The sequence below is a fragment of the Cylas formicarius genome, unplaced genomic scaffold (genome assembly GCF_029955315.1).
Source record: "Cylas formicarius isolate icCylForm1 unplaced genomic scaffold, icCylForm1.1 PGA_scaffold_7__23_contigs__length_41026272, whole genome shotgun sequence".
Classification (NCBI taxonomy): domain Eukaryota; kingdom Metazoa; phylum Arthropoda; class Insecta; order Coleoptera; family Brentidae; genus Cylas; species Cylas formicarius.
In genome coordinates, this window is record NW_026844352.1 from 11,577,490 (window position 1) to 11,600,848 (window position 23,359).

The 23,359-nt window shown below is 36.4% G+C and overlaps 1 protein-coding gene across 4 annotated transcripts in view; it reads right to left on the bottom strand.

Moving 5' to 3' along the window:
- Positions 1-5,936: 5,936 nt before the first annotated feature.
- The window catches only part of LOC132705471 (protein turtle), a 207,336-nt gene continuing 189,913 nt past the window's right edge, over positions 5,937-23,359 (bottom strand). For all 4 annotated transcript variants that reach the window (XM_060676059.1, XM_060676057.1, XM_060676058.1 and 1 more), the window contains 2 exons: positions 19,995-20,073; positions 5,937-7,225 (listed from right to left, as the gene is read on the bottom strand). In XM_060676059.1, coding sequence (XP_060532042.1) covers positions 5,953-7,225; positions 19,995-20,073 — 1,352 coding nt within the window. In that variant the 3' untranslated portion in view covers positions 5,937-5,952. The remainder of the gene's footprint in view (positions 7,226-19,994; positions 20,074-23,359) is intronic.

The window sequence follows — 23,359 nt, forward strand, 5'->3', positions numbered from 1 at the left end:
ATCCATTGACAGGATAATTTCAGTTATGTTTGGATTTGCAACCGGTAAGGTTTTTCCTTATTGTTGAAGCCTCGGAATAGTCCATTAAGGCACTCAATTGCGAATTAAATTTTAAAGTAATGACAATACAAAACCATACGACTCAAATATGGCATCAATGCAATCTTTCCAAATTTTGCTTTCGACGTAGATTAACATTTATTGTTACGTCGGTAAGAACGGACAACTTTGTCGATATCGAAGCGACCAAAACTTGACGATGTCTGAGTTACGTTTTCATTGTGTAAAAACTGTTGAATAAAAATAACTCTGGCAACATTATTGTAAATTTTATTCAGGTGTGATGCTTTTTTATACAGCATGTAGTTACATAGTAACAACCGTTTCGTTCTGAATTCGCACACTACGTTAAACCAAAACAATAAAATAGAACAGTGATTACGAATTGACAGTGTGAATTCCGCTGCCATGGCTTTAGGCTCGCACATCGTTCGTGATGGCTGAATTTAACAAAAAAACGATCTTCCGGTTTAACGTAGTATAATTCAGTTTAATTCTACCCAACATTTAAAACTTAAGACACTATGTATTCTCTAATAGAGTGCGGTGAAATGATATAATGTACAATGTTACAATAAATTTCTTTTGAACGTGTTCAGAAAAAGACTCCATCTTGTCGTACTTCAAATCGACACAACGTGCAGTCTAATTGTCACACTTTAGGTAGCGTTACTTTGTGTGTGTTTTTTGGCCTTGTGGATTGACTTGCGCAGTAGCTGAAAATAACTAGTTATTTTATGATAAATGTGGTGTAAGTTAGGTCTAAGATAATTTTGTAGCCAAAGTATAACACCAAAATGTAATAGTACGGGATATTGGTACAAAATCTCACAGTTTTATTGGAGAGTTTTACGAGATTTAAGTAGACACCGTTCTAGCACTGTAAAACCTGACCCTTGCCACTTTTTCTTCGACCTAAACATAATTGAAAGTAAAGTTAAAACTAGAAGAAAGCAACCTACCACATATTATTAAATTTATTGAATACTTTTGCTTGGTGAACAGTTCAATAGCTGAAAAGGAATGTATTATATTGCACCATTTAAATCAGTCTACTTAAAATAAATCTTTCCATTGAATATCTATGTCACAAAGCACTCACAAAACGTAGGCATAGGCATTTGGAATTAAATTGAAAATAAAAATAAAGTATTAGATAGAGAGGTTGAAGCAATAACATTTGACAAGTGTTGGGGTGGACTTTTTTAACACCAGTTGGAGTTTGTTTTAAAAGACAATCTTTGCACTTATGCTTAATCCTGACCTGCATAGATATTTATGCTAGTGGTTTATATTTTTATCATTTTTATTTTCTTTTTAACATTTTTACCTGCTGGCAAAACTATTGTGTTGGATTTGAACATAATTTGCTTTTTAGACAATAACGCTTCATAATATAATAATAAAAAATATTATTATTAAAACAAATTCAACTATGAAATCTTTGCAGTAAGATATCCAGAACACAAGACAGAAAAAAAGATCGGGTAAACATTTTTTATCAAGACAATGTAGAGTTAAATAATAATAATAACTTGTCCTTTGAAAATGTCGAGGCCAGAAAACTCAGACAAAGCTAGTTAACATATTCCACAGTATAAAAAGTAATTCGACACAGTAAACGAGTTATTCACTAGTTCAATATAAACACTGTTCAAGTGCCTCAAAATCGTTAGAATTTCAAATATCTCTTAATATTACGACTTAATTTACTCACGTTATTGTTAAAACACATCACTCCAGTCATTTCACTAAACATATAATTTAATAAAATTATATATAAATAAGTTGTACTTTTTCAGAACATAAAACAAAATCAGTACTCGCAACTTATCACAACTTATCAATAAATTAACATTAATTGGAAAGGGTGGTCAAATGGCAGGGCATTCTGAATGCAAAGCACGAGCCCTTAAGAGCGAAGCGGTCGGCAAGAATAGGTGGCAAGAAAAAGTTTTGGCCCTTCGAATAGGATGGCACCAAGTAAACGTGGCAACGCTGCACAGGAGTACGTGTAGTTTATTTGAATTCCTTACAAAAATAACTAAAAGTACGTCGAGACAAACGAAAGGTAAAAAAACCTGGAATGATATATAATTTTGAATTCTCTCGCGATATCCAAGGTACCATACACAAATTTTAATGCTAAACATCTAGTTTTACAATATTGAAACAGCCTTTCGTGTGAATGTTGGTCGCGGCCGAATTGACCGCACTAAAGCGTTAGAATTTATTTGTTAAATCGGGTTGGTTTTTGCTATTAGACAGTGTCGAGGTTGTGACTTTTACCGTAAAAAGATAACTCACAATTTGTTAGCTTTTGATAATATGTGACGTCAATAACATCTGTTTCAAATTCGACTTCCACCATTGGGAAGAAATACTGGGTGGCTCAAATTAGGCCGTATTTGCGTTATTTTTATTAGTTCCGGAAACTCGAATCAATGTTTTCATCCACTTTATGTTAATGTTTCATTTCTAATGTTCCATTTTAATTTTATTGATTATTATTATTATTACGATTATTACTACGACGGCATGTTAGCAAACTATGCTCAAATTATTGCATAGAAATCGTTTAAGAAAGTTATTATATAGGTAAGCAAGATTGACAAAAAAGCTCACAAATGCATCGAAAATAATGAACGATAGGGCGATTAAGGAGATTTATTGTAATTTTTGTGCAGACGCATAATGCACAACATTATAACGGTCGCTGTGATTATTTTATCTGTTTACATTTCGCATTCTTCTTTTTCCTATTTCTCTACTTAACATTTCTTTTTAATAATTTTATTATTATTATATGTGTATATGCCTATCTGGTGTGACATGGAAGAATTATGTTAAAATTTGCTTAAGAATATGAATTAAACGATGAAAATAACCTTTAACCCCTTCCGAGTTATTGCCCCTTACAATTAACTGTAAACTGTTCTCCCTTACAAATTCTATAATGATCTCAAAATCTTATAACAAAGGATTGGGGCAACAGAAGTGTTACGACTTGCTTGTTTCTCAAAATATCTGTTGGAATAAGAAGGTTATTTTTGATGTTATTTTAGCTGAACTAGTTTTGGTTAGTTTTGGTTAGTCTATGGACTCGTTGTCCCAAACTCTATGATGAGATGAGATATTTTCTTTATTGGTAAACAATATTTTTAACAACGGAGGTTCACGAGCTATCAAAATGTTTTAGAAAAATGAAACATTCGGGATCTTTTGGCAAACATTAAGCTCAAAAAAGTGAAGTATGAAAATTTGAAGATTTCTACCACATTTTTCAAATAAATTGATAAAAAAATATTCGTCGTGTTCCATGAAGTAGTACAACTTCAATTTTTAAATTATTATTAAATTAAATATTAATTTTTGTCTTGTAGATTTTACCGTTTCCAAGATAGTAGGAGTCGACTTTGGAACACCCAGTACATTTACCCACACTGGCGGCGAAGAGATTTATTTGTTAATTTTAAATTAATCTTCGCACCAATTTGTAAATATATGAAAAACAAAATAAATGAAAATGAAGAGATTTTGTTTATTTTCTTCCTGTCGATTCACAAACAGTTCATGACATTTCTGTTTGAACGGAAACGTTGTACAATATACCTGTTATAGATGTTTGTTATCTGGCAATGTTGACTAAATTCTGGTCCTATCTAAAAGGCCGCCAAGGCGTTTTGATTTTTGGACGGAATGTTTCTACATTTCCCAGAAAAGTATAGCTATTATTTCTGTAGATGGAGGCAAGATTTCCGTCGCAAGAATTAAGAATAATTAAAACCATAAGATATTAAAACATTTTTCAAGTTAGTGCGATTTCCGTTCGATGAATGAGGAAGAGGGACAGTAGAGAGAGATCACACGAAAGCACTTAAAGCTGTCACTTGGTTAAGTCATGGGCTGCTCTTTTTTCATAAATTCTTGTAGTATAATTAATTTACGAAACGATAAGTTTGAACATTGGAAAACATGATGTAAAGGAAGCCAAATCAGCAATAACGGCATAAAAGAATTTCTAAACAAATATTATTGTAAAACATGTAATTTCAATTAGTAAAGGTTAAACAAAGTGGATGTCTCTACCTAACAAAAACAAATTTGAGGTCAAATTTTTAAGGCAAAATTCAACAGACCATCATCAACCCACCTCGTCATCACAATATGGCAATGATAAACATATTGTGGAAGTATATTGTTACATCGAATTTGAATACGGGAAGTTTTCAAAATAGCACTCTAGCGCTTTACTTTTAGACGCGGAAATTTAAACATCCAGAGACAGATTTTGATTTCAATGGACTTAAATGATAGCGATCAGTGTCGTGACTTGGAATGTTAGTGTCCGTCTATTGCACTGAACATGTCCATCACCATCAAAAAGCTAAGAAAACGAAGAGCGGATGTGGAAATAAAAGCGTGACTCATACGAGGTCTACTTTAAACACCTCCCGGTCGAAATCGAGTAAATTGAGCTCAACTTTTTAAATCTACATTAACGAAAATACGCCTTACATTACAAAATCAATTAATAATAAATTACTTAAACTCGTAATTTAATGCTAAAGTCAGTTTGGTTCCTTTTTCATTTCCTCATTTTTCATTTAAATATTTAGAACATATTATTTCGTTTTACAATTTAGTGAATATCACACTGAATTTTGAGAATAATTAGTCCCGTGGTAGAGTACTCCGATTAAATTAGACTCTTTTGTACCAGAACAGGCAGAAAAATGTTGGGAATGTTGCTTTAAACGACGCTAGAACGCACTGGCGTATAGAATGGCACTTCTACAAGGTAAGCTACAGTAGATGACCTATCAAAATCATATTTTCAGATGATAGGCAAAAGAAAAAGAGAAATGTTTGAACAGTTTTATGGAAAATTTTCTAGGTTAAAGTGAGTTTTCCAAACGACCTACCTAGGAAATATTTATTTTCGATATTCATGCTTGCGTAAATTTGCCGATTTTTTTCAAATTATCAATAAATTAAAAAAATAAGTTCAACTTAGGCTAATCTGCTTGTAAAAAATCGACCAGCAGCGTTGTTTAGTTTATTGGAAACATGTAATAGTGTTACAGTTCACCTAAACCAACAGGGCAATGAAAAGTGAGATTTTTTGCGAAATTGCAAAAAAGTTGAATTAATGCTCTTCATATACATATTTCGAAACCGAAGAAATATACAGAGTATCATCAAGGTCAAGTTAAAATATTTCAGCGTTTGTACTTCAAAGAAGGGTAATCAGAAGCAGAACCTATTTTTATCCAAAATTTGGGTTTTTTTGATTTTACCAGAACCCCGGCAAGTTGTTTATCATAGTAAATATTTCGACAAAAAAGTATAGCAGTGTCAAAGTGGTCACTTCTTAATCAGTATCAACCTGTTACATATGAGTTTCAACCTGGTCTGTTTTTCCCTCATCATTTGCTAACCCTTTGGCAACTGTCGAGGCGGTTTATATTATATTATATTATTATTATTATTAGATATAGTATTACAGCTGTTTTCTCTTGAACCATAAATTTACGAGAATATGAAAGATGATAGGATTTGTAGTCACACCTTCATTAGGATGCGACCAACCAACGAAAATAACCTCTATTATTTAAGATTAAGTTGCATATCAAGACTAGTCTATAAAACCCATTATCGAAGAACGAAAAGAAACAACCATACCAGCCCTCGCCGTGCTTTGTGACTGATAATTTTTATTTGTATTTATTGTTATAATAGTCTACTGTTTATTATACGTCGTTAATCGAAAATGAAAAATGTTCCCAAACGTTTCGCACTTGAAGCGCGTAGAAAAGAGTTTGCGAGTGTTCTGGCACCGAAATTATCTAATTTGACCGGACTAATAGTACCTTCGCCGCGCGCGTCGCACTAACAGGCACTTTCGAGTTCGTGGCTTCGCCTTCGATTCGCCTGTCTCTTCCTAAACTCGTTAAACTCCTCCTTCATAGCTTGCACCCTGGCGTCGATGTTGTCGTACCGACTTCTCAGCGCGAAGCTCTTCCTCTGCGGAGGTCCGAGCCCCGTGTCCAAATCGATATCCCTGGACCCCGTGGGCGTCGAAGGGGTTGGTGTAGGTGTGCTCGGATCGAATTCGTAATGACCGTCCACGCTACCTACGTCGACGGCCTTGTGGAGGTATTCGGATGCGGAGGGTGACGAAGAAGCGAGCTCTAGCCAATGCCCTACTAAGGGCGGGGGCGGGGGCGGCAAGATGGAAGCGACGGGAGCGGGCGGCGGGGGCCGATACGGCGGCAGCCTCCACTCTATAAAAGTGCTCCCGCTCTGCGAGCTTTGATTCTGTTGCGAGGAGGTGTTCTTGCTTCCGAACCCGCTCGAACTGGAGCGGCTTTCCGGCGATCGATCGAGGTGGTCCAATTCGGGGGCGCTCCTGGCGAGACGGGCGTGTCGAGGGGGAAGCAAGCGTATACTCCTGCCCCTGAATTGGGGTGCCGGTCTCGGACTGTCCAGGACCGGCTGGACCGGGACGAACCCTTGATGCTCTTCGTGTATCGCGCGCAGAGGGGGAAGCTCCTGCGAGTACCTTTCGTGCACCGACCTCAGTTGTCTGTAACCCGGCGGGGTGGGATACGAGCGTTCTCCCGAGCTCGGATATCGCACGGAACTCAAATCACTAAAGTACAAGGGATTCCACGGCGATAACAGCAAGCCGTGTCGCGTTGGGGAGCTGGATTGAACGTTAGGCGTGGCGGGGCTATATATTACCGGCACGGCCGGTTGGAAACGAGGATGGGTTAAGAAAAATGCCGTGACGTCGGTGGCAGATTGACCGGATGCGTCCGATCTCAAACTGAGCTGACTCGGATAGCCGACTAGGGGTCGGCGCCATGAAGCGCGGTTCCTGGTGTTGCCCCTCCTGGTGGGCAGAAAACCTCCGTCGTCGCTGCTGCTGGCGTTCGATGGGGTCTCGGGTCGCGCGGCCAGAGTGGAATCGACCAAAATGAATCGACCGTCGGCCGCCCTCGAGATGCGGGCCAACGATTTGGACGGCGAGCCAGAGTGGAAGTAGTCCGGATGCCAGGTTAAACTGGACAGGCTTCCCGACCGGCATCGGTCTCGTGGCCAGATCCAGTTGGCGACGAACGCTAATATGCTTAAACCTGGTATTCTGCCTTTTCTAAGTCTGCCGACGTAAAATGTGTGTTAGAATCCGAAGGAATCGTTCATTCGTTGACAATTTGACAGGTTCTCGTGTAACGGCAACAAGAGACGAAATTTGAAACTATTCGTATTCCCTTGTGGCTATTCTTGAAAAAGGGGAAATGTTACTCCCCGAGGAGATTTTAACATTTGTATTCCCCAAAAATTTCTGGCATATACATTTCGGACCTCCAGCATAATCTCGATTGGTTTACTGTCTACTGTAAAAATCACAGACTTTTTTAAAATCTCGATAAATGCCAATTAATATAGTTTACAAAGAAAAAAAAATTATTATATTGACTTAAAAATAGAAAATGCAAAACTTAAAAAAGTTTAGGCATCATATTAGACTCTTAGTTAACATTTGAAGCACATGTAGAAAATACTGTAAAGAAAGGTTTAAGAAACTTTGGTTTTGTATTAGGTAACACTACAGGCTTTAGCGACCAAAAATCAGTCCAAATCCGCAAGAATATCAATCGGATAGAGAATGTCCAAAAAAACTTCTTACAAGATTTTAATTTTAGAGACAGACACCACTAATGGTATGAACATAACCTACGGTTTTGTTGAGGTCATTTGAGGTCACCTTCCTGTACAAGTCAATTATCTTTTAATGACGGATTCAGATCTAACTTCTTCTCAAACTCTCCGCTAATATGCTCATATATATTTTAATTGTTTGTTTCTCTGAATAGAGAAGGTACGGACTTACTAAAAATACCTCTCAAACTAAATTTATTTAAGAGAAACAAAAACAGAATTTTGTAACATTCTTTTAGATTCGGACTTATCTAGTTAAGTTTCTTTGTATTCTCGACAATGTATTAAATAAATAAAAAATAATAAGTAAATCTTCTTTCTTTCAGCAATTTCCACACACTTCATATTTTGAGAAAATACTTCCGTAAAAATAACTTATTGACGATCTGCCAGCTGCCATGTTGGTTGTTGAATGTCGCAAGGTCATTGGCTCAAAGTTTCTGTATTATCAGTATAGGCAGGACCTCTATATATATAGTATATGTTCATGACTAAAAGAATAGAAGAAGTAATAAAAAACTATTTCTTTAATAGACATTTTTCAAGAATACTGAATACATTTTAAGATTTTAGGGAAACACTCCCATTGTTGGGTACTTGTCCAAAATTTTGTATTCTCCATTATTTAAGAAGCGACTCTGGTTGTTAATATTTCAACCTCGGAAACTAGGAAAAATTAAAAAAATGATTGTAAGAACACAATTACTTTTTCATTATTGAAAAGCTTAATAAAGTGAGTCTTAAAAACAAAATGATGAGCATATTTTAAGTTAGGTTTTTATTTTTAATTTATTTTAATGAGGACTTTAAAATGAAACAAAACAAAAAAAGTAATTAAAATTATAGTGTTGATGTGGTACATGTTGGCAAATCAATCTTCCTTTCAATTTATTACAAAAAATTCGCTTTTTTTTTAAATGAGTTTACCCACCGCAACCCCAAATATGAAGATAAATGTGCATATAATTAATATAGCGACGAATAGTTTCATATCACGACTCAACGAAACCGAAACGCTCAAACAAAATGTCAAGTAATTTTTTCCCTTTTATTGATTTCATGCCATTTTCACGAATCAATACATTCTCATGCAATAACAAAATGAACCAAAACCGTCAAATAAACAAATTAAGGTTGGCAATCACTTATTTTTCAAATTTTTGTATCCTCCAACTGAGAAAGTTTGCGTTATCAGGAACTTACGAGAATTTGTCGTCAAAGCATGTTGTGTTTCGACTCGAAAATTGTAGTAGCAGTAGAGATTGATGAACGAATCATTTAAAAAAAGAAGATTTTACCTAACACATATTTGTTATACAAAAAATCTTACACATCTAGTCCTAACAAAACGACACAAATTATTATTACTTGCACACTTTCTGCCGCGCAAATTAAAAAGAGTGTATATTCAAAAACTGCAAAATATGCCTTAAGTTTGAATTAGCATATAAATCATAGTATATGAATCATATGAAGAATACAGCTTTAGGAATTCCATACTTAGTTTTGTTATATTTTATGCATTTATTTGCTCAGTTGTCAGGCAAAAAATTAGCAATGTCATTTCCTTTAATGTTGTAGCAATGATCTTAGAAAGTAGGGTATAGTATATTAAGCAAACAAGTGCGGTAAACGGCATTTGACTCACGAGTCACTAAAGTGAGTGACTAACGTTTACCGAACGTGTTGCATACTATACTTTTTCTACGACCGTTAGTTTTTGGGTACATTTTCGCAAAACAACACGAATACATTCAATGATATGACCATCAGAATTGACAAACGTCACAATTCAAGGCGTGGGAAATATCTCCGAAATCCGTGCGGTAAAATCCCGGAAATGTCCGAAGTGGCTCGGATCAATGGGAAACGAAAGTGACGCTTTCCGCATGCTAGATAGATGTGTAATTAGGCATTTTCCAGATTTTTCAATTTAAAATGACCCAAAAGTATTCGTTTATTTTGAACACCCTGCAGCGTTAAAATTGCATACATCTTACGTCAACTTCGAATAACGCTAATATGAAATATGGGTGATCGACCTTTAAGAATGATGACGCTTTGCTATTTTTTCTGCAAATGTGAAAACAAGTACTCCAAAACTAGTTCAAAACGAAATTTAAAAATATGATGTTCCATTCAAAAAAAATCAAAATAATATTTACAACTTTTATATTCACCATTTAATAATAACTTTTGAATGAGACGATGAACTTTACTTCATGGTTGACTCACCTCGTACATACGAGCCCTAACAACTAATTGTTCGGACGATGTACGAAATAATAAGAAAACATATTTATACTTATTTTAAATTGATTTTTTTTTGCCTTTTCGATTGAAAAATGAAATCACGCACTTATTTTTATACCAAAAAGTGCTATCGTAATGAATTATTTTTTTATTTCACATAAATTGCATAACAAAATATCAAGAACATACCGAATTTGCTGACAAATAAATATTGGGACGCATTTAAATCTTTTACTTCAAATCGAACATTAATAAGAAGTAACATCCTTTCGCGGCAATAACAGCTTTTATGCGTTTTGGCATGGAATCTACCAAAGTCTTGCAATATTCGTGGGTGAAAGTGTTCCTAATTTCGGTGATTTTTGCCTTTAATGCTGGAACTGTACGCTGAGGATTGTTACGCAAAGTCTTTTTCATCCGATGCCATAAAGTTTCAATAATATTCAAGTCGGGTCTGCTTGATGGCCACGATAAAACTTTCATATTATGGTCCACAAACCACTTTTTTGTTGTTTTCGCAGTATGGCAGGGCGCACCGTCTTGTTTAAATATAAAATTTTCATTTCCAAAAGTTCGTTCTATTGATGGAATCAAACTTCTTGATAAAATTTGTTGGTATTTTTCTGCATTTACAGTACCATCAATGAACTCGTAGTTGCCAACCTCTTTACCACTCATACACCCCCATATCAAAACACCCTGGGGAAATTTTACCGTGCGCTTTAGATAATTTTTATTTATTTATCGTATGGCGTACATTGTGCTATGCTATTATATGTTCTCAGAGCATATAGATATTGATGTTACAATTTTATGTCTAAATTTTTAATATAATCAATCGCCTCTTCTGTTGCAGTCATAAAATCAGTGATAGGTCCTTGGTAGGCACGGTTTGGGCAATCTTTCACTATGTGAGTCACTGTTTGATTATTGGCCCCGCAGTCGCATTCTGGCGAGGTTATCCATCCCCATTTATGAAGAGCGTCAGCACATCTGCCATGGCCAGCACGTATTCGGTTCAATGTAGTCCACACTTTTCGAGGCAAGTCAGATCCAGCAACCTTCTCTGAAGTAAGGAAAGTTTGAAAGTGCGATGGGCATTGTTCCTTCCATCTTTGTTGCCAGGCGTTCGCTGCGTTGAAATTTGAGTCCAACAGCTCTTTAGCGGTGATTAGCGCTGGTTTCCTCGACTTCGGTCGTTTGCGCTCTAGATCGCCTATTTCATTGTGTATAGGTAGCTCTGTATTATTGTTTATTTTCTGATACTCCCTAACAAGGCTGTTTTTACGTCGAATTTCAGGTGGCAGTATGTGGCTCAGGAAAGGCAGCCAAGCAATTGGTGTGGACTTAATCGTGCCGCTGATTATGCGCATTGTGTCGTTCAGTACAGTGTCGATTCTCTCAGTGTGCGGGCTGTTAATCCACACTGGTGCGCAGTATTCCGCCACAGAGTAGACAAGACCGACTGCCGATATACGGAGCGTGTCCGCTGAAGAGCCCCAGGTGGTACCACACAATTTATGAATGATGTTAGTCCTTGTTCTCATTTTGCTTGCGGTCTTTATCAGGTGTTCCTTGTAGGAGAGCGTCCTGTCCAGTGTGACTCCTAAGTATTTGGGGTGGTTGTTATGGTTGAGGCGTTTTCCTTCGAAGTTGATGGTAAGCTCTCTCTTCGCTGATTGGTTACAAAGGTGGAAGCATGACACCTCTGTTTTAGTGGGGTTGGGCAGCATTCTCCATTTGTGAAAGTAGTCGCTCATCAACCCTAAGTCGGAGCCAAGAGTCTTTTCAGTGGTCTCGAACTTCTCGTGTTGAGCGGCTAAAGCCCAGTCATCTGCGTATCCAAATTTTGTAGATTGTGTGTTTGGCATATCCGAAATGTAGAGGTTAAACAGAAGTGGGGCGAGGACTGAGCCCTGTGGCAGTCCATCGTTTAGTGTTCTTGTTCTGCTTGTCCTCTCTCCAATTACAACATTGAAAGTTCTCCCTGCGAGCATATTGTCGGTGAGAGGAATGGCATGGCTGCATGGAATTTTTTGGATTAGCTTGTATAGCAGGCCGTGCCTCCAAACAGTATCGTAAGCAGAGCTTAAATCTATAAAGGTAATCGATGTTTTCTGGCGTTTTTGGTAGCCTGCTTCTATGTGAGATGTTAGGGAAAGCACCTGGTCTGTGCAGCTTCTTCCTGGTCTGAAACCCGCTTGTTCGATTGGTATAGATTCTAGTATTTTTGGGCTCAGTCTGTTGTACAGGAGCCTCTCTAGTAGCTTGTATACAGTGCTGAGAAGCGCAACTGGCCTGTAACTCTTTGGTTGGTCGCTGGGTTTTCCTGGCTTCAGCAGTGCTATTATTCTTGAATTCTTCATTTTCTGTGGTATGTGGCCCGATTGCAGCATGTTTGAGTAGAATTGCGCAAGCCATTTTTTGGCATACCTCCCACAGTGAAGAAGGAACTCCGGGTGTACCCCATCGGGGCCAGGTGCCTTTCCGCGTTTTACGCTCCTTAATGCTTCTGTGACTTCGAGGGCCGTAAAACTGGAGGAGTACTGATCATTTGGTCCGATCTTCGATCTTAGAGCACTAAGTTCATGTCGTATCTTTTTTGTATGATTCTTGTCTCTAGGGGCTCTGGTTGTCACCTGAATGTGCGATGCAACCTTATCTGCAGAGATATCTGGGGTGCCACGGCAAGTTTTGCTGGCTCCACCTAGTTTTCTAAGGAGGCTCCATGCCTTGCTGCTTGATCTCTTAAAGTCAAGCGACTCAACTGTTTCCCTCCATTTTTCCCGACGTGCGACGTCCAGACTATGCAGCAGGCCGTCGGCGATCTCCGGATCTCCGCTCTTGAGGAACTTCTGGTATTGGTCCTCACAGTTGTCATTCCAGCCAGGTACGTATTGTCTTCGGTATCCTCTTGGGATGGTAGCTTTAGCAGTGGATTTAATTGCACCAATAAATCTTTCATAATTGTTTGCAGTTGGTGGGATCCATCCCAGGCATTTCTCCAGTCTCTCAGTGTAAGCACTCCAGTTCGCCTTCCTGAAATTCCATCTTGGGCGTTGTAAGGACGTCACCAGTGGGATGCTGGTTCCGATCTTGATTAAGACTGGGCGATGTTGACTATGCGGGAAGTCGGTTAGTACCTCTCTTGTTGTTCTTAAAGGTAACTGCTCGTGGTCAGTTGTCACGAAGCAGAGGTCCGGATTGTATTCCTTTCTCCAGGCTGCCGATCTAAAAGTTCCCCGGCTCTTTGGATCAAAAACTAAGAACATGTTGTTATTTTCTGCCCAGTTAGTGAGGTCCATTCCGTTCTGGTCGGCTGCTCTGTATCTCCACTGGGTATGATGACTATTGAAATCACCAACGTACATGGCTGGGTGTGTTAGACCCGGCAATACGTCCTGGGGCCACCTACAGGCTGGGGGCTTATACACGTTGCTCACTGAGAGTTCTCCTATTTTAACGACAACTTCGTGTATGTTGTTGCGTGTCGTTGCTGAGCATAAATGAACGTTTTCAACTTCCGATCGGGCATATGTGGCTACTCCATAGGAACGGTGGTATGTCGCACCCACCAAGTCATATCCAGGTATTGTACCTCTCCGGTTAATTTGATCCACATTCTCTGCGTGCGTTTCCTGTACAGCAACGAGGTCGATTTCGTTATCAATTAATATCTTATGTAATACTTGGCATTTTGCCCAGCTTATTCCTTCTATATTTATTTGGCAAATCTTGATAATAGGACCAAGATTTCTTGTCTTGTGGTCCTGAGAAGGTCCTTTTCTCTTCATGTTGGTGGGCATTGTAATATTGATGGTTGACAATGTACTAGTAGCCAGGAGATCAGATGATTGTCTGGCTGCCAAGTGTTGTTAGCTCTTTAGCGTTACCCAGGGTGCACCACGTGGAGGCGAGCTAACATTGCTTTAGATAATCTAGATAATAATAAATTTTGTACGAATCACCCTTTTTCGAAAATCGCCTACATACACATCGAATTTTGATTCATCGCTGAAGATAACGTTACTCCACGTTTCCGTTGTCCGGGATATTTTAGATTTTGCCCAATCCAAACGTTTTTTTTTCTGAATAGACGTTAATAATGGTTTTTCCTTTGCCTTTAACAAAATCAGATCATAGAATATTAATAATTTTTATATCGAAATAGGAAAAACTGTAAACTTACCTTATAGAAACTCAAACCAGACTTATGCATGCATTGTCTACAACATTCCCTGGAGACATTTAAGTTTGCCTCGTGATTCCATTGGGCTTAAATTTGTGGTAAGACGCTTCGTCTGCTAGTTTTACAAATCTTGACCAGAATACGACGATCTCTTTCAGTTATTTTACGGGGCCGGTGTGAACTTTTACCACGAACGCTAACACTAGCTGTCTCTCCATACTTTTTTATAATATCCCCAACTGTTAATTTTGTAATACTCAAGTCATTTGAAATTTTTTGCATTGATTTACCTCTGCAGTACTGAGATATGATAATTTCTCGCACTTTTTTGTTTGTTGCAACACCACGCGTCATTTTCTTATCAACTATTATACAAACTTGAAAGATACACTACATTTTACCATCAATGCATGGGTAGCATTGATTTCTTGGTCGATAAACATTCGCGTCCGAATATTTATTTGTCAGCAAATTTGGTATGCTTCCACTATTTTGCTATGTAATTCATGCGAAATAAACAATAATTCATTACGATAGCACTTTCTATTCTATCGTAATGTGCATAAATTGATTATTCAATCGACAAAGCAAAAAAAAAAAATTAAATAGACATAAAAATGTATTTTTTATCATTTTTTACATCGTCCGAACATTTAGTTATCAGGGCTCGTACAAGGGGCACAGCCTGAGGAAACATTCAGTGCGAGTAAATCCAAACCTAGAATATTTCGATACTCAGCACTTAGTAACATGTTATGTTACTATTTGACTTAAAATTAGACATCTAAATTTGCCGAGTGTAAAATGTGGACATTTAAGATGCAATGTAACATACGCTGCTTTTTATTTGCACGACAGGTTTTATCTACACTAACCGGAACGAACACATTTGCAATTAGTAACACTTTAGCTTGTATTGTTTCGGAACATGCGTAGCAATCTCAACACGCGTACATTAAAATACTCTTACGTAATAGTATGAGAACTTGTGCGGGGGGATTTTAAGGATACGCACGGGGTTAATAAAGTGCATACAAATAAAAAGAGAGCTAATACATGTGAGAGTGCGAGTGGTGGAAGTGGTGTTTTCAACATCCGCGGATTTCTTCACCTTTTTTCCTCCTGCGCAGATCCGGATGGCGGCAAGTAACACACGAATGGGATCAGAAACTGGGTGATGCAACAAACACGCGTTTAGTTATCGATATTACACTGCGATACCGATGACAGTGATGCGAGCCAAGAGGAACAGATATTTCGTTACCGAAACCGGATTAAAAAGATTTGAAACGAGTGACAAACTATCTACTAATATTGCACCGATGGGAGAATGATCTAATTGTGGTTTAAATATTTTATCCGGATTAGTCCGGAGGGCGCCGTTACGCAGATAATGGTCTACCAAGTCTCCTGATTTAGCACGTTCCAAATTTACTGAAAAATTTTAACAACGTCTGTTGAAAATGATTAAATTACATCGTTTGCATTTTGGAATGCTGAAGTTGTTGATTTTTGTTTTTGTTTATACATTGTGTCAAATAGTTTCGGTTCAAATTCTACAACTTCTATATAATTTTCTCTGCATTCACAGATGAAGAGACGAATTAAAAATGGTATTAATTTCAGTATGTAGTATAACATTGAAGGATGTGGTTAATTTTAAAACAAACGGGTTCGTTTTTGTGTTGCAGAATTTTGATGTTTTATTTTTATTTTGGCATTTCTCTTCTTAGATGAACTTAACTTTGAATTAATATATTTTAAAAAATAAAACGACTGGCATATAAAATTCTTATATTTTTAATTAGAAATGCGAAAAAATCAAATCAAAAAGAACTCTTTTATAGTAAATATATACAGATAATTGAAAAAAATCTAAAAAGAAAACCAGAAACTTACTTATGTCAATATCGTAGAACTTCTAAAATGTAGTTGAATGTTCGTATTTTTATTAACAATATTTCACATTTTGTAACAATCTGGAATTTGCGTTCTTCAAGTTCACAATTCGACCACTAGATGGAATAACTACTCCTAAAAAGTAATAGGTAATACTCATAGAGAAAATATATAAAAAGTGACCAATTAAATGAGAACAACCGGGATAGGGTCATACTGTTCCTATAAGGCAAGTAAGAACGCCTCAAAAATGAATGAATATTGGGAAAAAATGAAACAAAACTTCAAAACAAAGATAAATTGAAAGTAAGGTTATTGTTTAATTAAATAAAATGCCTAAAGGCTTTTTATTCGTTTACCATTTCTTTTCCTCTAATTCTAATAAATCAAATCCAAGAAGCTGTATTATGTGTGTAGAGTAAATATTGTATATATATTTACATATAGGTAATTGTTTTTGATATTTGTTTAGCTTAAATCAGAAAAGAATATTTTTTGTAGGGGTCATAATAAAAGGCCTCTAACAATTACTCTGGTTGGAATATTTTTGAGCTCAAGTGAAAAATGACCTTTTGAAAAAAAATTAAGTAGATAACTCCAATAGTTTAATTTTAAACAAACAAATCTGGGAAACAGTTTCCGTGATTTTTGCAAAAAATGTAAATGGCATGGTACTACCTTTTCTACGGACCACGACTACTACAAAATCATCACAATTTGGAGCACTCACTACGGAAGAATAAGTATAAGCTCCACCATAAGTAAACCCTTTTATGAAGACATCTCAATTGTAAAACGTTATAAGAGACGTTAAGAAATGGCAACAATTGATTTTAAAAACGTTTATGATTTCAACTCAAACGTGAATTCTCTAATTAGTCATTTTTTGTGATGAAAATAATGAGAGACACTAGGAAGATGAATTATCACCGTTTCAGAAAATGAAAGTCTTTTTGCGATATATCTCTGATCAGGGGTATCAAAACATCATGGGTGAAATAACCGGAATTCACCACAGTACCGTTTCAGGGCATCTAAAGTAACGGATAGTTTGGTCTAAAGCAAATCTTTGGATCCTCTTCCAAGATTCAAATGTTTTTGATATCTCCTTTTCCTTTGTGGATTTTGGTTTTACTTTGAGAGAGTTAGGGAGGGACGTATTTTAACTGCGAGTTAAATTTCTGTTCCTCTGTCGCATTTCATAATATTAAATAACTGAACGCGCTCTCGGAAAATAAGATTCGTTAAATAGAGTCTATAGAGCTAATGCACAAACACAACAAAGAGCACCCTAAGGTCCGCTCTATATAGACACATTCCAGGAACAAATGAAGCACACTTAAGTCGCAGAACACAATTAAATAAATTCGATTGTATTCGACGACTCTACGTATTCTATTTAATTTAGAATCCCGCTATGAAATGCGATAACGTTGCCGAATTATGAGTGCCGAAATAACTATGCTGGGGGATGATCGATCGGTTATCGCAGAGAATAACGAGATGTCCGATCATTCAGCTTACGGTTTGTGTCAACGCTTGTCCCGGGAATTATAAACACGCTCTCGTAATCACGGTATGACTCGGATTCGACCGTCCTATAGAAAAAACAGTCATCCTTATGGGGTTCTATGAACTATGGCAGAGAATACACCAGTCTAACTTTTCGACGTGCTGATTTGCGTGTAGCACTATTATTTAGTAATTGCTAACTAAATCCGAAAATAATAATGTTATGTAGTGTGAAAGATGCTAGAGAAATGTACCTACAATCTATCTTAGGGGTTAGCCTACTATTGCTGTTACTTTCGCTCAAAGTAAATAAATTTTCTCGCGTAGTAAATAGCATAGTATAGTTTGGTAATATGCCTGTACATATTTATTTAAATGCGGGAATAGTATATTATGCAACAAGTGCGGTAAGCGGCATTTGACTCACGAGTTTATTTGATACGAGCGGAGCGAGTGTTTAATAAACGAAAGTGAGTTAAAAAGTTTACCGAACGTGTTGCATACTATACTTTTTCTACAACCGTTAGTTTTTGCTTACATTCTCGCAAAGCAACACGAATAGATTCACTGATATGACTGTCGTGGGAAATATCTCCGAAAACATCCGATTGCTCCCAAACCAGTGCTGAAAAATCCCGGAAATGTCTGAACTGGCTCGGATTCGTGGGAAACGAAAGTGACGTAATAAAGTGACGCTTCCCGCACGCTAGATCGGTGCGTAATTAGGTATTTTACAGACGGGAGTAGAAAAACAATGTTTCAGTATTCAAACTATAATAACTTCGAAGTTTGCGATTACTCTGCATCAATGCCTGCCGGGGCCGGCGCGACTGGGAAAGTGTTGGTTGCTTGGTTGATATCGCGGTTTGTGTTACTAGAATCTGTGATGATAAAATCTGGTATCCCGTTTCGTGATATTGTTCAGAAACTGCGGATGTCGTTATTTATCGGCGTCTGATTAATCCCTGTCGTTCTTTTCGTTTGGTTGATATTTTTTTACCTCTTTTTCCGATGTGTTCTTTGTCACACCTTAATTTTATGCTGTAAACACATGCGACCTTCAGATGAATTGTATTATGTACAAATCGTAGATGGAGGGGAGATTTAGAAGAGAAAGTAGAAAATTTAGTTTTGATGTTTTGCTTTCTCAGAATTTCTGATATTTGATCGGTTGGTTTTGAACACACAGTGGCATATGGCTGGTCTTTTACTGGAGTTACTTTGTGTAGGTCATACTGGTGATGTGTATTTTTTAATCTAACGTATGGTATCATGATAATGTTTGTTTGTTTGATAAAAGACCACCTGACAACTAAGGATTTAATCACAGAAAATGTTTGGACTGGACGGTGATGTGAAATGCATTTACGTATTGATCAATATGAGTCGATTTTCTATAGGAGGATTGACCTAAAGCTAAATCTGGTTTTCAATTAATGAGAATATCTCAAAAACAGTGTGAAAATCCTATTTACAAATCTTCCGTTGGCTTCTTCAGGGCGTAACTGAAACAACCTACGCAGCAAGAATCCAGAAGATGTGTAAATAGTATTACAGTAGCCTGTGGAAATTTATTTCCAAAATCGATAGTAAAATTGATGTTTGGGTGTACTCGGAGTGGAGTTTAGATAATTCTAAAAGGATTGAAGAAATTCCTAACCGTGTGGCCAGATAACAAAAACATCACCTACATATCTTCACTACAGTTTTCAAAAAATGTTCTATATCAGGAATTCATAAGAAACTGTATATAATAATATGCAATCTCGACTAATTGAGATTAGTTTACATTAGAAATGAGCTTTACAAAATGAAGAGTACTGGTAAACTGCGGTATTTACAATATCTTAATTGTTTATTATAAAGTTTCTTTGACTATTATGATCAACAACAGTAGGATAAACCCTAGATGCGGATAAACTAACTTTTCCAACTTTTGGGTGTATCAGATTGAAACTTTATGCTTGCACATCCCGTTTAAGATAAGTTCTAAAAATTGAACTAAAATTCAGTATTCAAGGAGCTAATCTTGAATTTCTATTAGTATTATGTGCTTTTGATTTAAAATGAGTTTCATAAGAATAAAATAGTTTTATTTTGGAAAAATAGAATTTATTTTTATTAATACAATTAATCTAAATTAGAAATTTCAAACATTTCCAGAGCATCAGGTGAATATTAATTAACTATCAAAAACTATGTTACGATTATCGTACAGTTTAGTGCTGTAGATGTAGCAAATTCTACGTGTACAAAATTGGTTAAATTTATTATATATAGTTAGTCTGACGAATGTCTCTATGCTACACGCGACTGATTGGAAATTAACAACAAGTTTTGATAAATTACTCACTTTTTCAAAGGCACTTGACTGTCAGAGGCGTTTCCCCCATTCCTTGAGTCAGTTATTCTACAGGCCACCATGTTGTAAGCTGAAATAAAATCGACGGTTTTAGTTTTAGTTGGTTAGTTTAGTTTAGTTTTTAGTTTTAGTAATTGGCAAAAATGTGTTGAAAACAGTTGATACGCTGCATAGCGAAAGACAAAAATACTGACCGATATTTCACTATTTTTATTTTATGTCGGAATATATTTAAAAACAAAACACAACAAATATACCTATATACGCGTTATATATGCACATATACAAAGCCTCATAGCAATGAAATTTATATATTATTTATATTATGTATATTATTAATAGAGTGATAAAATATTTTTTGTCCAATCAGTTGTGCATGGTAAGAGGTGTCATCTGACCGCTGTGCTGACAGAAAACTTGCATAAACTCATATGAAATCATCAAAAACTGATTAATTGATGAGAGATCGAAAAATTACAGAATCCTTATATACGAAGAATTTGTAGCGAATATCAAGTTCTTTATATAATACTTACTATCTTATTATTATAAATATAGATTGGTTTTGATAATTAAATTTAACCATATTTAATATATAAGTTTGAATTTATTAGACATTAGGTATCCAATTAATACCCATTTTTTGAATTATTGCTTCGATGTTTATAGTCAGTGTTATTTCAACGAAGCTATTGGAACGGAAAATTAAGTAAAGGAATATGGTAGTTCCATCACAACGGTCGAAGTGGAAAACGGATAAAAATTGTCTGCAGTAGTTATTATTCATGGGCTGTATGAAATGCTGAATTTAACTGAAATTAGGAGGAAGTGGAACTCTTCATTTAACGGAGTTGTATATTTCAAAAAGTGTAAAACTAAATTTATAGATTTATTCGCGCCACTACGTTCCTTTAAACTTTAAACTTTCAAGCAAAGTATACACTGGCGGGAATTGTAAATGACAGGGTTTTAATTAAAAACGGTGCGCCAAAGCCCACAACATCTAAATTTTAAAGTTCGTCAAAACTAAATTAAAACAATAAAATGACATTTATCTTGACTCTTAAAAGTTGCGAGAAATTATGCAGCCGACCATCCTTATGGATTAGAAGTTCTACCGCGACAAAATAAATACACTCTGAGAGGTAGCAGCCATTGTTCTTTTATTCCTATGCTATTGCGTTATATGACTTAGCATTTAAGCATTTATGTCGTATTTAATCTTTTAGAATCCTAAACCAGTTACAATATTTTATTAGGGGCTATATTTGTCGCCAATTTTAAAAAACCATCACTAGGTAAAGAAAATGTGGAAGGTTGGTACTTTTACTTTGCGAATTGGTTGCAAAATCTTGTTCAATTTAAGATAACAAACGGCAATGTATTAAAAATTTACCATTTACAAATCTTCTGAATTTCTCCGGCGTCGGTTGTTGAAGAATCGAACTTGCTGACTTTTCGTCAATCATCCTGTTTCTTTGTTTAAAGTTTACTACATAAATATTAATATATAATGGGTTGGTTTAGTCCTGTTATATATGGCCATAACGGGCCATGATTTATCTACATTCGTACTTTCGTACCTGCAGCATTGCCAGTTATACTTGAAATAGACAACATTCGAAATTCAGATGGAGCACTTTTTTTATTTTTCTGGTTTCGCGTTTTATTCACTCAAGTCTAAGAAGCGGTTGCCGATGAGTGTAGGGTGGGGAAGGAGATTTTGTAGATAAATTATTGTATTTCTCAATGCAAATGTAAATATGTGAGGTTGAATTAAAAAAAAATAGTTTTACTGTATTAGCTAACCCCTGCATACTCAGAATATTGCCCAAAATCAGAACGTGATTTAATATATATATGAGGGGGTACCCATAAAAAGCCGGAATTGAATTGCTGCGCGCAGAGCTTGTATAGTACACCTTTCGGTCGCTAGGTTGTAGTGAGACCGTTAATCAAGCTTTTAGCTGGAAGTTTTAAGAAGATTGCGCAACAGTATTCGACAAAAAAGACCCGATTTGTGACGGACAGGAGACTGGTTCTTTCACCACAATAATGCACCTGCACACACAGTTTTTGGCTAAAAATGGCATGGTTCCTCTGCCCCATGCACCTTACTCGCCTGATCTCGCTCCGTATGACTTCTTCTTATTTCCACGTATGAAAAGGGACATGAAAGGACAGCGATTTGACAACATTAAAGAGGTCAAGAAAAAAACGAGGGATGAGCTGTCGGCTATAACCAAAGATGAATATAAAAAATGTTTCGAACAGTGGAAGCACCGCTGGGACAAATGTATTAGTTGTAATGGAGAGTATTTTGAAGGGGATAAGGTCGTTCTGTGATTTTCAAAACAATATGTAGTTTATAAAAAATGATTCCGGTTTTTTTTGGGTACTCCTTCGTACATACTTTTGACTTCAACTAGCAACGCTGCAGGCGCGTCAATATTTTAAGAAGATTACTTGCTTAAATTTACTTCTCTAGAAGTTATAATATAGCACCCAATAATAATAATACTTTTATAATACTTTTTATAAAACTTCTGGATCCCTCCTGCGACGGTTTTTGTTGAGTCGATCTAGCTAACGGTCCGCCAATCAACCAGTTGGCTTCTTCAGTTTCAGTCAAGCTCTGAAAAAGCCAACATGATGATTGACGAAACGTTAGCTACTTCGACTCAACAAAAACCGACGGACGAGGAATCCAGAAGTTTTATAAAAATTTATCAAATGTCATTTCAAGACAGTACAGGAATGGTCAAGCCACACCATGTCAAAGTGGTATTGCCTGACTGACGATCGAATGATGTGATTAGCATTGCTAACAACTCATCTTTGATAGACCAAATAATTTTTTTTCTTGTCATAAATCAAAAGAATGCTGCTGAGTGTGAGTGTGTTGAACCAAGTTGAGGCTGTGTAGGACACATTTTTATTAAGTATAGGATAAGCCAGTTTGGTTTTCGCATGGATGTTAGTGAGGTAGGTGTGCTTTTGTAGAATATTTCACGACATGTGTATTGTTTTTAGAATAATAATGATGTGATTATGTGTTATTATGTATTATTGTGTCGTTTTCCTAGCATGTTGTCAAGTTTTACCAATTATGTTCGTCCAGGAAAATTGAAAGGAGGTCACATGCGAAGAATATGCTTCTAAATAGATCGCTCCCCTGTGCAAACAAATATGCTATCGATTTTTTTTTCTCTTAGGTTAGTAGGTTGTTGCTTGAAGGTAGTAGACAGGTGGATAATGATTCAGTATAAATACTATTGTCGAACTTCCATTGTCTTTATTTATATTTACACCACGTTTGGTTCCAAGGAGGTTCCTCGTGGACAGAACTTCGGACA